Below are 16,299 nucleotides of genomic sequence, written 5' to 3' on the forward strand. Positions count from 1 at the left end.
TGGATGGCGGCATTTACGTTGTAGATGTGTAGTGGCTTCGGTAACCATTTACATGAGGTGGGCCGTGAACTCTTCCACCCATCTAAGCAATAAAAAAAAAGATAATTTTTTTTGGAAATTTAAAGGTCTTTTAGATAGTTTCATCACAACGTGGTCTAACGATTTTGCTCCCTGATAGTAAAGTCTTTGGGCGACATTGTTGGTAAATTCAATTTGAAAAATGAAATTTCATTTATGAAAAATTTCCACATTTTAGACCGCATTATGAAGATAAGAATATGCAATTATGTTCAAATCGATGTTCAAATCCCATAGGCACCAAAATTTCTAACGCAATACATATTTAACAAGGAATGTTTTCTACGGTGAAGGAATAACGTCGCTTAATAAAAATCAAACCGACAAAAATGCGTAATCACTGGTGGTAGGACGAGGCTAGACCCGCACGAATACGCACCACTACCTACATATTTCTGAAGTGATGTATATATCCATGCGTTGCCATTTGAAGGATTGGAAGTATCAGTAGGCAGCGGTTTGGCTCTGCCTCTGGCATTGCTGAAGTCCACTCAGAAGGTAACCACTCACCATCAGGTGGGCCGTATGCTCGTCTGCCTACAAGGGCAATAAAAAAAGTATGGCGGGTAACCATCACAGAACACAAGATATTTGTGACAGATGCCTGAATCTCGCTTACAACATTTTCAAGATAAGCTTGCATATATACAAGTTCTGAACAACAACATTCGGACCGTCGGTCTACCGAGCAATAACACCTGCGCGCTTATTGTATATCTATCTCTCCACAGAAGAGCCCTTTACTATAAAACTGAGACTAGAACCTCATGTCTCAAGATGGATAGTGACACTTACGTGATGTTGTTCATGTAGGCCGTGAGCTAGCAGCCGTATTTGCAATGAAAATAAAATTGTAATAAAATAAGACATTTATCGATGACCTCGAATACCAAAAATCTGAGAATCGTAATCAAAACATTATAGTAATCATATAATTTCCTTATTTAATGAACATTAAATTTAAAAAAAAACCTTGAGGATGTTCTCAAAATACGGAGCTTATCTTTTTTTGTACTTATACACTGACACAGCTCTACCGCAATTCCATTTTGCAGTCTTCGAACGCAAATATCAAAGCAATGTCTAATTAAATACGCTTATCATATTATCATCGTACTGAAAACTGCGGTTCAGAGCTCCCGCAAACATTCACAATCATAATTAGCGACCTAAAAATAAATTGTTCAACAAAAATAACAGAGTTGCATGGACGATACGTGAATGTTTTGACAATTTTAATTGGATGAAATTTGATAATGCTAAAAGGAAATTCTTATTGGATTTGACGTTTTGTTACGCGTCACGTGATAAATTACGTAAGCATTACGATTACATTATAAAAATGCGTGAGCATGTACGACTAAGATCTACTAAGTCGTTTCAAAATTGTTGGTTGTTTAAAAATAGTATGATTTTTAATCTATACTAATATTATAAAGAGGAAAGTTTTGTTTGTTTGTTTGTATTGAATAGGCTCCGAAACTACTGAACCGATTTGAAAAATTCTTTCAATGTTTGGAAGCTACACTATACCCGAGTGACATAGGCTATTACCTTTTTTGAAAAAAATTAGGGGTATTTACTAAAACTCCAATAATGTATTGTAACAATGTAGGTGTAAAAAAATTACCTAAAATATTCTTTACATCGCGTGCCCTGCGAAAACTATTGATGATAGAATAAAATAATGTACTACGACTTTGTAGAACACATTATTATTTACAAAATGTGTATGTCTAACTATTATAGTTGTGCCTCAATAAGTGTTCTTTTATTTAAAAAAATAAAACAAAGTCAAATATCGTTGAAATTTTTGTTAAAAACCCGAGCGGAGCCGGAGCGGGCCGCTAGTCTTCAATAAAACAAAATCTGAAATAACTTTATATTCTTCATACTTCAATTAAACAATTATCGGTTTGCTATTACATAATTCGAGAACAGCGTATGCAACAGACGAGCGATATTACATAAGTTACAAGACTCAGCTGAATTCGCAGAAAAAATCGGAAGGCCGTTTTGTGAGTCTTGTTTTACTGCATTAAAATTTGTAAAAACAATACTAAAGAAGTTAGTGTATTCTAGAAAAGTAATCTTCTTTGGTTATTGGGTTTCATATTCGTATGTACGTAAAATATTAATCGCAGAAATTATCTGTTATCGTTTGAAATAAACACCTTTTTTTTTTTTTTAACCCTGGGGAATCCATTTACGGATACCCGGTCGAGAGGGGTAATAGACCGGGTTGAAATAAACACCTGTAAAATGTTACGTTTAACTTTTAAATATATTATTATATAATTATGACATGTTAATGTTTTTAAAAAAACCAAGAGTGTATTATACAATATCATGGTTCATAAATTTCTTTTTAGAGTTAATTTGCCTTTTGCCTGTATTTAAGCATATATTTTATTCTGAAACGTAAAAAGTCGACACTATGAAGAAAAAATTTGACCCATTTTCTTTGAATTCGTGCTCTAGTATGAAGAAACTAGGAAATTATGAAAGCTTAAATGCTGCTTCACGTGAAGGGCTATGTACACCACATTACAAAATGTAGTATACATATACAATATAAACAAGACAGTCAAACTTATACATATTATCATAAGTGACCACCGTCGCTCATGGAAATCGGCAAAGCTAGCCAAAACGTAGACGCAACTAAGCCAACAATCGCAAAATAGAAAAGTATAGGATAAGTTTGAAAAAGAGTGTTATCTTGTAGGTTATCTTACAATTTTAAATTGACAATGAAATTGTATTAACGTGAAATTTCTAATTAGAGCATCTAAAAATTGACTGAATTCCCGTAAAATTTCAGCACAGTAATATTGGAACGGAGTATACTATTGCCTACTCGAGCCAAAATAAAAATAAAAATTCACGTTTTATTGACGCCTATTACTAAGATAGTAAGGAATGCGGAGTATTTTGAACATAGATCATTCTGTTTACGTTTGAAAATCTAAAGCGTTATTGATTGACTGCGTATAGCAATCGTTTGCACATTTTTAAGAAGGTTCATATTCTACTGTGAAGCTATGTTGGTATGTAGGTACAACTGCAACTACAAAACATTTAAGTTATTAGGAGTATAGTAGGTCACGAACGCGTAGTACGACGAACGATACATTTTAATCACAAAAATATATGTATTTTCATTCATGCCATTATCGTAAAATGTTTATTATGTAGGTACAACTCGTCAGTTACCGTTCTCAGCATTAATTTAACGAGTTAAGGAATGGAATGTTCAACAAAATCAATAGATTATGACCACCTTATTATGTATTAGACTGTAGATAACAATAAAATACAGTGTTTTGTTACTGATGGTAGGACCTATTGAGTCCGCGCGGGTAGGTACCACCGCCCTGCCTATTTCTGCCGTGAAGCAGTAATGCGTTTCGGTTTGAGGGGTGGGGCAGCCGTTGTAACTATACTTGAGACCTTAGAACTTATATCTCAAGGTGGGTGGCGCATTTACGTCGTAGATGTCTATGGGCTCCAGTAACCTCTTAACACCAGGTGGGCTTTAAGCTCGTCCACCCATCTAGCAATAAAAAAAATATATGTTTAATAAAAATTCCGAATAAAATTTGAATCTAAAGACATTAAGTCAGATTAATTGTATCGATGCCTAGTTAAAGTTCGACCACACATAATTTAGCCAACGAGAGTGTGATTCGTGATGAACGTTGGCATTCAAAACAAAAGTCGCGAAACGTTTCGTCAATACGAAATATAACAAATTGCGAAGTTCACAATATCGACGCGCAAATTACACGGATGAGTGAATTTCGGGCCGGTTCACAAGATAATGCGGGCGCCTCCTATACGAGGCCTCACTAGCTCGTCGACCGTCGAACGGAGAATAACAAACAAGCAACGAGTTGACTCGTTATCTGACGGATTAAAACGGCGGAGCGATAGTAAGCACGCCCCGACGCAACGGTACCGAGTTCAATAGCACAAACAAATATATTGTGTGCCGAAAAAAATAATTACGACCCGTACTTGCCTCGCTAAGTATCTGCGGTGTGAGTTTCGGGGGAGCCAGATCAATGGCCGCGGAAGTTTTAAGTAATATCCGGTCCGGCAAACACGTCATATTTTTGTTTGTCTAGTATCTTTAATAGCTCAGTGGCGTTAATTGGGAGAAACCTATGTCCAGCTGTTGAGGACTGTGGGATAATGATCATGATGATGATCTAATTGCTTAATAAAGCACATAATTTTTATTTAATAAAAACTTGATCTAATTAAGTTTCTAATTCAATTTCCTGTTTTACCTGAATCTTTGAAAATACGTTTTAGTATTTCAAACAAGAATTAGTTTTAATTTATGTATTGAAAAAAATTGATAACTTTATTTTATTTGCGGTATTTAATTTATATGTATAATAAGTAGAGTTGATTGAGCTTTAAAGTTTTTCACTCTCGGACCGGGCCAACAAAAATTTTAAGTGTCAAATGTTCAATCAATGAGTCACCAACGGGCCTACGACTACGATTAGTGACAGTTCGTCAGGCGGAGCTCTTAAATATTTTCAATCAAAATTGTAACATTGTTTGAGCCCAGTTTCGAAACAGTATTTAAATTAAAGTTTCCATTTTAGTTAATCGCTTTTTTTCTTCTTCTTTTTTCATTTAAATAAAAAAACAATAATAACACATAACTCTTGTCTGTTTAACAAGTTAACTGGTTTTCGTAAAATATTGTAATTCGAATTTTAAGGTAATTTATTCCCGGGAACTCAATTTATTTGTGTGTTTACACTGAATTTTATTACGTTAATATCGCCTCAGGATCCACATAATACGGCATCAGTGTTAATACGGCATTAGTTTTGACTAGCTGACCCGGCAGACTTCGTAGTGCCTCAATCGATAAATAAAAGACCTAAACTTTTGTATAAAATAAGCTTAAAACAAACAAAAGGAATCCGTCCGACGGGGGACACATCAAAGGAAAAACAAAATTGTTATTTTTATTTAATTCCGAGCATTTTCATATTTCTCTACCTTTTAAACCTTTTTTGGACTTCCGAAAATAATTCAAGACCAAAATTAGTCAAATCGGTCCAGCCGTTCTCGAGTTTTAGCGAGACTAACGAACGGCAATCCATTTTTATATATAGTTTTGATAATTACATTCGGTGGAAATTCCGAACTGAAACGTAATTTTTTCAGTAGCACAGGAAGACGAATGTGGGGTTCGATGTCGGATGTAAAGGACGCAGGCCGTGACAGATACAGATGAAGTGTCGACAGACACTCAAGACGGCCTCTTTCTCAGAACGAATAAAGACACAAATTACACTTCGTCTGTTTTATATATACATGTATTATCTTTAAGTTTGTTATTTATATACGCATATAAAACAATCAAAAGTATCTACTACGTATATAAATACTATATACTTCCAGAAAGTATGTGTAAAACTTTTACCTTTTCATACACATTATATGAAGTTGACCGTTTTAATTAAGATTTCTGGTTTCTTTAGAATTCGAATTTAAATTGAGAGTGAACTTGATAGAGAAATAGAGTAAAGGATTGGATAACTTATTAGTTAATGTATTTTTTTTTGCAAACGATACGGACACGGAGTATATCACAACGAATTGTTTGAAATACACAATGATCAGTGTCAATGAAATATATTTTTAGTTGAAGGATCCTGTATTTTCAGTTTATTGAATTAACTAGCGGCCCGCTCCGGCTTCGCTCGGATCTTTAACAAAAATTTCAACGATATATTTTGACGTTGTTTTATTTTTATATAAAAGAAAACTTATTGTGACATAACTATAATAGTTAGACATATGCTGTCGCGACACTTTTTGTATATGATATAATGTGTTCTACAAAATTTGAATACATTATTTTATTCTATCATCAATAGTTTTCGCAGGGCACGCGATGTAAGGAATATTTAAGGTATTTTTTATACACCTTGGGTTACATTATTGGAGTTTTAGTAACGATCCCTAATTTTTTTCAATAAAGATTGTAGCCTATGTCACTCGGAAATAGTGTAGCTTCCAAACAGTGAAAGAATTTTTCAAATCGGTTCAGTAGTTTCGGAGCCTATTCATTACAAACAAACAAACAAATCTTACCTCTTTATAATATTAAGTATGGATAACTTGTACGTACGTAGTTTGAAGTGTATTCACGTTTAGTTTGTAACTGTCATAAGCGACAGTTGTGTTTAAGCCGCAGGCGTGAATGCTCGGTATAGGCAAAAAAGATCATATGACGTTTTAGTCCTCGCTGCGGTAAAATTTTCTTTATTACAAAATGTACTAACCTCCCCGTGCAGGTACAACTTCTGTGCCGGCGTATGTGCGTGCGCAAGCTATCAGCAGAGCGCACGCCACCGCGGGCCAGCCAAGACGGTCACAGGCGCGCCTCATCACGCCACGCCGCACCTCCAGCATGTTGACCACATGACCCGAGCTAGAACGATGCAAATTATTACTGGTGGTAGGACGTTTTGTGAGTCCGCACGGGTAGGTAGGTACCACCACCCTGTCTAATTCTGCTGTGAAGCAGTAATGCGTTTCGGTTTGAAGGGTGGGGCAGTCGTTGTACTATATTGAGACGTTAGAACTCATATCTCGAAGTGGGTGACGGCATTTACGTTGTAGAGGTCTATGGGCTCCGGTAACCACTTAACACCAGGTGGGCCGTGAGCTCGTCCACCCATCTAAGCAATAAAAATATATATAAAAAAATCATCATAATTTTTCTTTTGCCCAAAAGTTCAAAAACAACATAAAATAATAAGCAACAATAATCTCTCATAAAGTAGGACAGATTTCACTGTTTCTCAAACCATTTAAAATAACGCGAGAGAAGATTATTAAATAGAACATATAAGTATACGACCCTACAGTCCTCAACCTATGATAATAGGTTTGTTACTACAAGCCCATCAATACACAGGGTTATGTTCAACTATTTTCTTAATTGGCATCGTAATTCCTACGTGGCCAAGTATTACAAACAATTACACGTTCCTGTCTGAAGACTAGAAAGGTTATTGTAATACAATAGGAACTTGAGTCTTATGTTTCAATAAAACGCGTACACAAGATTGCCGGTATTTAGTGTACCGCTGACAGTTGAAGACAACCTTTATCTGCAGCTAATCCTAGATGTCGAAGCTGAATCAGCATGCAAAATATTCAACTCTGTAGTATAAGAGGAAGTGGTCCTAATTTAACTTGGAAGATTTGACTTAAAAACATACATAAATTGAGCGTTAAAAAATCTTGTAAAAAAGTAGGCACCGGCATCCGCTTTGTTGGCGTCTTTGAGCTCCTGTAACCGCTTAACACCAAGTGATCCGTGAAATCGTGTAGCCTTCAAGATCAATAAAAGACGAACGTTTGCTTTAAATTCCAGCACGACTGCGTGGTGCGATGGTGAATGATCGCGACGTAGTCTACACAGCGCGGCGAACTATTCAGCGGAAATTCCGGTGGTGACTAAATGACACACTGCTTTAAGCGAATAATACAGAATGGACTGTATAATGGTGTTGCATTTGGAATTACCATTCCGATTCGGTGCAAGATATCCATACAATTTTTTTTAAAAAAAACCTATAGACACAGCCCACTGAGTTTCTCGCGGATCTTCTCAGTGGGTCGCGTTTACGATTCGGTGGTAAATTCTGTGAAGCACGGCTCTTGCTAGGGTTCGTGTTAGCAACACTCCCGGTTTGATCCCCGTGAGCTCACCTACACGTCAAGGAGAAGCTGAAATAGCCTCTCTAGGCTATCAGCATGTGTAGAAAGAAAAAAAAAAGTCAAGATTTCTTCGGATTAACTTCTTCAGCGCTTTGATCGCTTTCTTAGTACGAACACTAAGTGAACCGTCAGACATTTTTTCTGACACACACACAGAGAACGCTTCATCACACTTTTTACAAGTCGGTACAGAAATATACGCATACTTAATACAATACAAATTGAGTATCAATTATTGCATTTTGCTGAATACCTACTCTGTGTATTCGGTTTAACGGTATTTCATCTCTAACATATTTTTATATTATAAGTTATAATTAAAATAAACAAAATTAAAACAAATGTATATTAAAAGAATTACAGATTCCAAATCCAAATATTACTGTTATAGTACTTATCAGTATTTATAATTATTTTGTATGATTTATATTTAAACATTTACTGAAGGAAACTTCCTCGTGCAGCGCGTAATTGCAAATCGTCCTTCCGTACTATTGCTTTGTGCGACACAATAGTTTCATTCATGAATATAAATTCCATTGATCAGTGTCCGTCGTTAAGGTCATCGGTTAGTCGAGTGTAATTAACGTGGGAGACACTGCAGTTCTCACGATAGATCCGTGAGAGGAAATACATATCAATTATATACATATTAATTATACATTTAATGACATGCAAAAACTGCTTGCACCTGCTAACACTCTTTTTTCATACAGAAATAAACTGAAAATGCCCAATCGTAATTACGAAACAACATCCGAGAGGACATGCTGATTGCTTTAATGTTTTTATTTTTTGGGTCCGAAAGAAATCGCTGGTCTTCCGCTCACACTTTAGGAGCGGCGGACGCGTCGAAGTTGAACACATTGAAACACCAAGTCACTGAACAACTCGCGTTCAAGCCTCACACGACCCAGGTGTGGACGAGGCGACAAGTTTCACGCGGAGCGTATATCTTTTTCGCGGCACCACCCCCGCGGGACGCGAAACTGATGGTAGTTGTAGGATTCGGACGAGGTCCCTAACCCACTCTTCGGTTCAACCGCGACGGCTTGGTGTAGAGAAGAAGAGTGCTGGTTCTCTCTCAAACACTCACTCGGCCAAAACGAAATAAAATCACACATATTTTTTCATACCGAATAACCATAAAAATTCAAATTAATGATGTAAACCGTAATAACGAAATGTGGAACGCACAGGTTTCCGACATTTTCATTAGTTAAAATATGTACTAGAGGTTCTATTTATATTAGGTTCAAAAGAGATTTATAGATAATTATATTAGATTCTATTTATATCTATATTAGACTTAAGGAATTAGACGTACAAGGTCACGAACGCTATTAATCGAAATTATCATCTTGCTAGCTTTTCCGTAGCTTCACCCGCGTGGGAGAAGACCCGAGCTCAGCAGTGGGGTGAAAAAGAGTCTACATTCTTTGTCAGGGTCAAATTATTTCCAAACCAAGTTAAGCCAAAATGAGTTTAGCGGTTAGGACGTGAGAACTTACCAGACGGATAAAGTTACTTTCCTAATAATTATTTGCTAAGTAACTTCTAACATTTAGCGTGGAGCATTAAGCCTGTATTCTGCTAAGTCAATATGTGTCTACCTGTGGAAATTACATGAAAATCCCTTCAGAAAATCCAGAGATGTGCGCGGACAAACAGACGAGCCAAAATTATTCCTTAAAATCGACGGTTTTTTTTTTTTTTTTATTGCTAAGATGGGTGGACGAGCTCACAGCCCACCTGGTGTTAAGTGGACACTGGAGCCCATAGACATCCACAACGTAAATGCGCCACCCATCTTTGAGATATAAGTTCTAAGGTCTCAAGTATAGTTACAACGGCTGCCCCACCCTTCAAACTGAAACGCATTACTGCTTCACGGCAGAAATAGGCAGGGTGGTGGTACCCACCCGCGCAGACTCACAAGAGGTCCGACCACCAGTAAAATTACTTATATTATATTACTTATACTTACTATTACTTATACTTATATTATGTTATATTACTCTTCTTTGGTTACTTCTAATATTAAATTTCTATTTTTATTACTTTTCTTCAAGCAAAGCGGATCCTAATGTTTTATTATGTTTTGATATTTAGAATGTATAATATGTAGTATGTATTTATTTTAACATCTCAATTATTTGTTTAAGTACAATTATTTTTGCGATATATATAATATTTTTTTCTTTAATCCTGTACTGGTATATCAGTAATAAAATATTAAAATTAGTAATATGACTGTTAAATTTTTTAAATCATACGGACGTCTTGAAGTTGGTTAAAATTACGTTGAAAGATTCCTTTTACTCCAGGTTAATAGGATAGGAAAGCAGAAAAAAAACGTTACGTATGTAGATAAACAGGTAGATGGAAGTCAAGCTAATAAAAGCGTGCCCAAAAGTAAACTAACAATAATAGATGATTAAAATTTTCAAATTACACGCACTGGTTGTTACATTTTTACGTGATCCATTACAATGACATGTACATACATTAGGTATCTACAACATGTATTGGACTACAGCAAGTTTACGTGTAATCTTATACAGAGCTACGTCATTGTGACGACAACGGGCGCCTCACAGACGGTATTCGGTGTACATATATATACATATATGTACGTCATATATATGCACACGGCAAATACATTTTAGACTAAAAATACATATTTACCTAGATAACGCCTATCTAGGATGCGACTACGTCACACGGAGACGCCACATCAAACTTATGATGACAATAATATTCAAAATGCTCCACATTATCGAACTAACAAAATATTTTTAGACGCTTTATTATATCGTAAGTACTTAGTTGTATTTACAATATGTCCATTCCCGATCCTGCGGACCGAATGGTAAACAGTGGACGTCGTTCAAAACATGTCATTTCAGATCCTCCCGATCCACTAACGGTGCTTTTAGGTACATAACGCACCGGTCATCGTTCTCAGCGAACCCGTCGCTTGCGACGAAGGGCTCGGCGAGTAAATTAACCCACAGACACAGCCCATTGAATTTTTCGTCGGATCTTCTCTGAGGGTCGCGTTTCCGATCCGATGGTAGAATCTGCGAAGCACGGCTCTTGCTAGGGTTCGTGTTAGCAACAACGTCAGGTTTGAGCCCCTTGAGCTCACCTACTCTCCCGAATACGCTGACATAGCCTCTTAAGGCTATCAGTTTAGGTAGGAAAAAAAAACAATATGTTTTCAAAATTTGAAACCAGAACACGTGGAATGCTTTAGAAACGAGCGCGTAGCGTAGTTAGTGTACGAAGTACGAACAAACAGGGTCCTGCACTCGGACGATTTATACTTGTACCAGGTAAGGAGGGGTTAAGTTTCCCGCGCTGCATTCGTTGTTTACGCGGCGTGTCGTGACGGGCTATAAAGTCATTGACCTCGTGCCGCACCGCGCCGCCATATATATTTGGTAATAAATAATGGGTAGAACAGCGCAGCGCAGCACGATCGATCTGCTAGCGGCCACTGCGGCGGCGCGCTGTTTACTCGACACCCGAACCAAAACATTGGACCCCCTGCCCGACCACCCCCGCATTCATAAACGGCACGATTACAAAACGGGAAGTCATGAAGTGACCTCGTAACATCGATGTTTACTAAAACTGGAATGATGGCAACTGTTCGATGAAATATCGAGTCGTCCGGTCGATCTGTTTTCGAAGAAGTAATAGAAGCGAATTGTACATATTAAATTATGCTAAGGGTCCGTCCGTGGCACAATAGGTCCGATTTGTTCTGTGCCGCGGCCGTGATTCGATGCTTAGACAGGTAAAATTTTTTTGTACTTGACTATGTTGCTAACATTAAGTAAGGTAGATATTTTTTATCTTCTTTTAATACTGTTTTGCTGAGTTGTGACCACGCGTGGGATGTTACCATCGTCTTATTAATTTCTTCTACGAAGCAATAGTAATCTTCTGATTTAGAATTGGAAAACCACGTAGGAGGCAGGTTATTGGTAGATTGTACGTTTGTCTGTCCTGTACGCCAAAACGCAAGTAAAAAGATGTATACGCATTTTACCTAAGATGAATTAAAAACATTCTATTAACTAAGTATTGTTTTTCTTCCTGCTCGCTTAAGCTCGACGTCGTCGACGACGTTTGAATAAGATCTTTTTAGTATAGTAAGGTAGACTTTAATAGGAAACATAATCGATAGAATAGTACTACGAAATTAGATTATTTTTTCGAACTTCATCGTTATGATGGAAAATTAAATTAATTATTTTACTTTTACGATAGGTACATATTACATTAGTCAATCACCATTTTTTTCTTTTCAAAACAGAAACAGCCTTGAGCGTGTGGGGGAATTTCACGCGGTTTTAACAACTTACAGATGGTTAATAAAAAATGTCATCACTTAATCGTTGCATCTAACGTTTTTTTTTACAAATTCTAAGCAGTATTAATAATAATCAATTAAGTTATTTATTGGTAGTATTTTCGTGTAACAATATTTAGAAATAAACGTTGTTTAAATGGGTGGTCACTAGTCTCACGGCCTTCATTCGCGTTTGAAATTTTAAAATAATCATCAATTTACTGTTTTTTCTTCAAAAAACTATGCAGCTGAAAAACAAAAAGAAGCAATAAGCGAATTCAAGGTCGGTAGAGCTGTAAAACTTTGTTTTCGGAATATTGTTTTGATAAGACTTCAAGGTGTATTTTTTCTTGCGCGCGCGCGCTTATCGATAACACGGTAAGAATGTTTCAATGTCTTGCCAACGTTTAACTGTATTTATGGTCCCGAAACGTTAATATGTATAAAACAAGACACATATAAAACATAGGTAACAAGATGCACTATACTGGCAATTATTCTGAACATCGTTTTGTGCTATAGAACCCCAAAAAACAGGTTAAATAACATTTATGTAGCGGATTTATTAGTTATTTTGTGTATTCATAAAATCATTTTTATATATCAGTTTTATGATCTAGATACCTACCTGCTCAAAAATTGTTGTATAATGTAAATAAATCCGTTTGTTTTTCTTTTCGCTTATTAAAATTTAAACGACTTAACGAAAATTTATTGTTTTTATCTTATCGTTGAAATTAATTTGACAAATAAGATGAATTAAAATCTAAATGTACCTATAACCTAGAATTGTGAATTCTAACGTAGTAATCCTTATATTTTTATAACTGATGGTTTTTACTGCATGGCATGGACATTTTAAGCAGCATATTAAATAGTTTCAACATGACGAAAATACATTCTTTATCATATCTCTGATTGTAATTTACAAAGAGGCTTACCAACCTTAAGAAATAATTCTAGATCCCTTCAATTACTTTTTAAAGGCTAGCATGTCCCTAGTGTAAACAACAAACGCTCTCATAGATCGTAATGTTAGCCATATTACGTATTATTACGTATTATTCTTTTATGTGTAATCCTTTTTGAGCCCGAGCATAGCTATATGAACAAGCGTAGTTAATTATATTCTCTTTGGTCTATCCTTTGATTATAGACTATAAAGGAGAAACCCCATTTTGGGCCTAAGCGTTACACGAATGGGATATGTACCAAAAAATTCGTCTATTTTGCTTGATTAACCTATTGAAATCTTAGCTTCATTGACAATGGCCAAGTGTAGAAAATAAGTTGAATTCAATTTTTTGTTTTAAACAATCTTTGTAAACATCTGCAACACTTATTTCAATATACATACGTAACTAGCTCCACAAACGTGCGGATTAGAATTAGAGCATCCATAAAATAGGATCGATTTAGTGGAAATCGAGTGTAAAAAATAATTAATACTCTTTTGCTTTAGGATAAATGACTGTTTTTATAGGTATTTTAATCAATATAAATAGAGTATGGCCATCGAATCGTGACACAACTACTTACAATGGCGGCAATTCAAAATATCTACAACTGACAACATTAAATATAGCATGAAAGGATAGTTTTGCATTTTTATATTAATGTGACTATGCCCTAAAAAAATACAAATGTATCAAATCGTGTTATGTTATCTTTAATGTTGCCAACTGAAGATATTTTGGATTGCCGCTATTTAGTTGTGCCATGATTCGCCAGATTAAAAACTTAATCTCATTGAATAACGTAACGTAAAGCACCAAAATCTACTAACAAAAATCATTAAAAGAAATAAATAACCGTGCCAATATCACATGAAAAAGTCGATTTGGTACTTTAAGTTTTTCTATGGTGTAGTTACATTAATAATTTTACTGGTGGTAGGATCTCTTGTGAGTCCGCGCCTCCCGCCCGCCTATTTTTCCCGTAAAGCAGTAATGCGTTTCGGTTTGAAGGGCGGGGCAGCCGTTGTAACTATACTGAGACCTTAGAGCTTGTATCTCAAGGTGGTTGGCGCATTTATGTCGTAGATGACTATGGGCTCCAGTAACCACTTAACATCAGGTGGGCTGTGAGCTCGTCGATAGGTATCTAAGCAATAAAAAATAAAAATAAAAAAGGCATGAAATAAAATTAAATGAAAGGTGATGAGATAATATGGGAGCACGTAATGATTTATATTTTATATAAAAAAGTTATCATATAAATATAGTTTTTCATATAAAAAAGTTTTCATTAAAATTAAAATAAGACTGACCCAAAGGTCTTAGTTACCAGGCCATAAAATCCCTTAAAAAAATCATTTCGTGCGCAGCGCGTTTCGCATTACGTTGTTTTTAATTTTTGGCTTTCGTTCGTTTTCGTAAACAACCTAACACGCGATTTCTCGTAACAGGTTCCATTTTTATTTTAAAGCAACCTGTTGCTGCAACAGGTTTCGTAAAAAATTACTCATCTTTAGTAGGAAACAGCCTCAAAAATATCGTTTTTATTAAAATATCTCGAACAATAAACATAACCTAAAATGTAAACATTGTCTGATTTTACCAATTTGGCCATTGCTGGGAGACCTGAAAATTGGGCTCATGAAACCTTCTTAGGTATTGTAACTTATGCCCAAATTCTAGCACTGTAACGCCAGGCCCAAGTTTGTATGGATTTCGGGTTTGTCCTTTAGTTCCTATTTCGTTTTACTTTAATATGTATTTCGATAATCGCGAAACAAGAAATCTCCTTGATTCAGACAATGTGAGTATCATTAACTATTCACATTTTAGAATTAACATTTTCAAAATAATTATAAATATAGATTTTCAAAATTCTGCCCTAAAATCACGATAAAAATACTTGAAAGTTATATGCATGTATATATCATCCTTGACCCTTCAATAATGATGCTGGGCGCCACTGAAATTATGGTTTATCATACTAATAATTTAATTACCAGATTTTTTAATAACTTGGCATTTATATGTTAAAAACAAAATATGTGTACTATTATTACCTATATAGAATACAAATGCTAAATTGAGCGAGTGTCGTGGAAGACGATACAAGCGTGCGCAACCCACCCGTCTGCGCCGCGTCGCGTCGCGTTGTTGCGGAGAAGGGCACACAGAGTTGTTTACACCACAGCTCATAGTTCATACCACGTGGTAAGCTATGAACATACATGCCGTCACGTGGGCAACCATAACACAATAAGTATCTAGAGGCGTAAGCACAGGTTCTTAACATTTTCATTCTAATCATTATAGAGTTGAATACTATTATGAAGTGATACACTTACCTGAGCTCGACGCCTATTGAGGCTGAATTATTATCCCGATCCACTATTTGAGAGTAATCGGTCAGTTACGCAAATATATCACAATGTTTCAATCACACACTGTTCCTTCCACAACACAGACTGTTAAAACAATAACAACACAATTGTAAACACGCGATAGAGAGCGGGCAACACACAAACCAGTTGCCACGAACGAAGCGCGCGAACGACTGGGGACTTGGGGACTGGGGAAGCGGAGAGCTCGCGTCCGCGGTACCTCTTCTACACTATCTACACTACCGGCCCGCGCGGCCGTGCCGTCGACCCAGTCGAGGAATGCAGCTCGCCCATTCTCGTGTACTTACTTTTTTTAGTCTATCCTGTTGTAGGACAGATGGATCTTGCCCGCTGCCGCGCTTGGCTTTGGGATGTTAAAGAGTAGACAGTAAGCTTTACTTAACTAACTATAGATGTGGTCAATGTGACATTCACGAAAAGGTTACCACTATTTACTTCCAAAGTTATTCATCTTTATTATCAAACAAGTTAAACTTGTAAAGAAGATAACTAATAAAATATATTAGCAAATCCAGCATATTTCGTGTCTTCCTTAACTGATGCCAGCAGCGTATCTTCTTTTTGATTAGTTTATTATTTCGTATTTCCTGTAACGAAAAATTCTGTGCTACACATGTACTTGAGGGAAAAAAATTAATTTCTAGATTAATAACTTGATAGGCTAGACAACAGATTAATAATAAGATATAATTTAGCCTTCAATGTATTGTAAACTGAGACTTAAGTCATGTCT

The 16,299-nt window shown here is 36.1% G+C and overlaps 1 protein-coding gene across 2 annotated transcripts in view; it reads right to left on the reverse strand.

Moving 5' to 3' along the window:
• Nucleotides 1-15,741, reverse strand: part of InR (insulin receptor) — a 74,864-nt gene extending 59,123 nt beyond the window's left edge. The window contains 2 exon segments of one of the 2 annotated variants that reach the window (NM_001043546.1): nucleotides 6,399-6,547; nucleotides 15,510-15,710. In NM_001043546.1, coding sequence (NP_001037011.1) covers nucleotides 6,399-6,528 — 130 coding nt within the window. In that variant the 5' untranslated portion in view covers nucleotides 6,529-6,547; nucleotides 15,510-15,710. 2 annotated transcript variants of the gene reach the window in all.
• Between the last annotated feature and the right edge of the window lie 558 nt (nucleotides 15,742-16,299).

The sequence above is a fragment of the Bombyx mori genome, chromosome 5 (genome assembly GCF_030269925.1).
Source record: "Bombyx mori chromosome 5, ASM3026992v2".
NCBI classification, from domain to species: domain Eukaryota; kingdom Metazoa; phylum Arthropoda; class Insecta; order Lepidoptera; family Bombycidae; genus Bombyx; species Bombyx mori.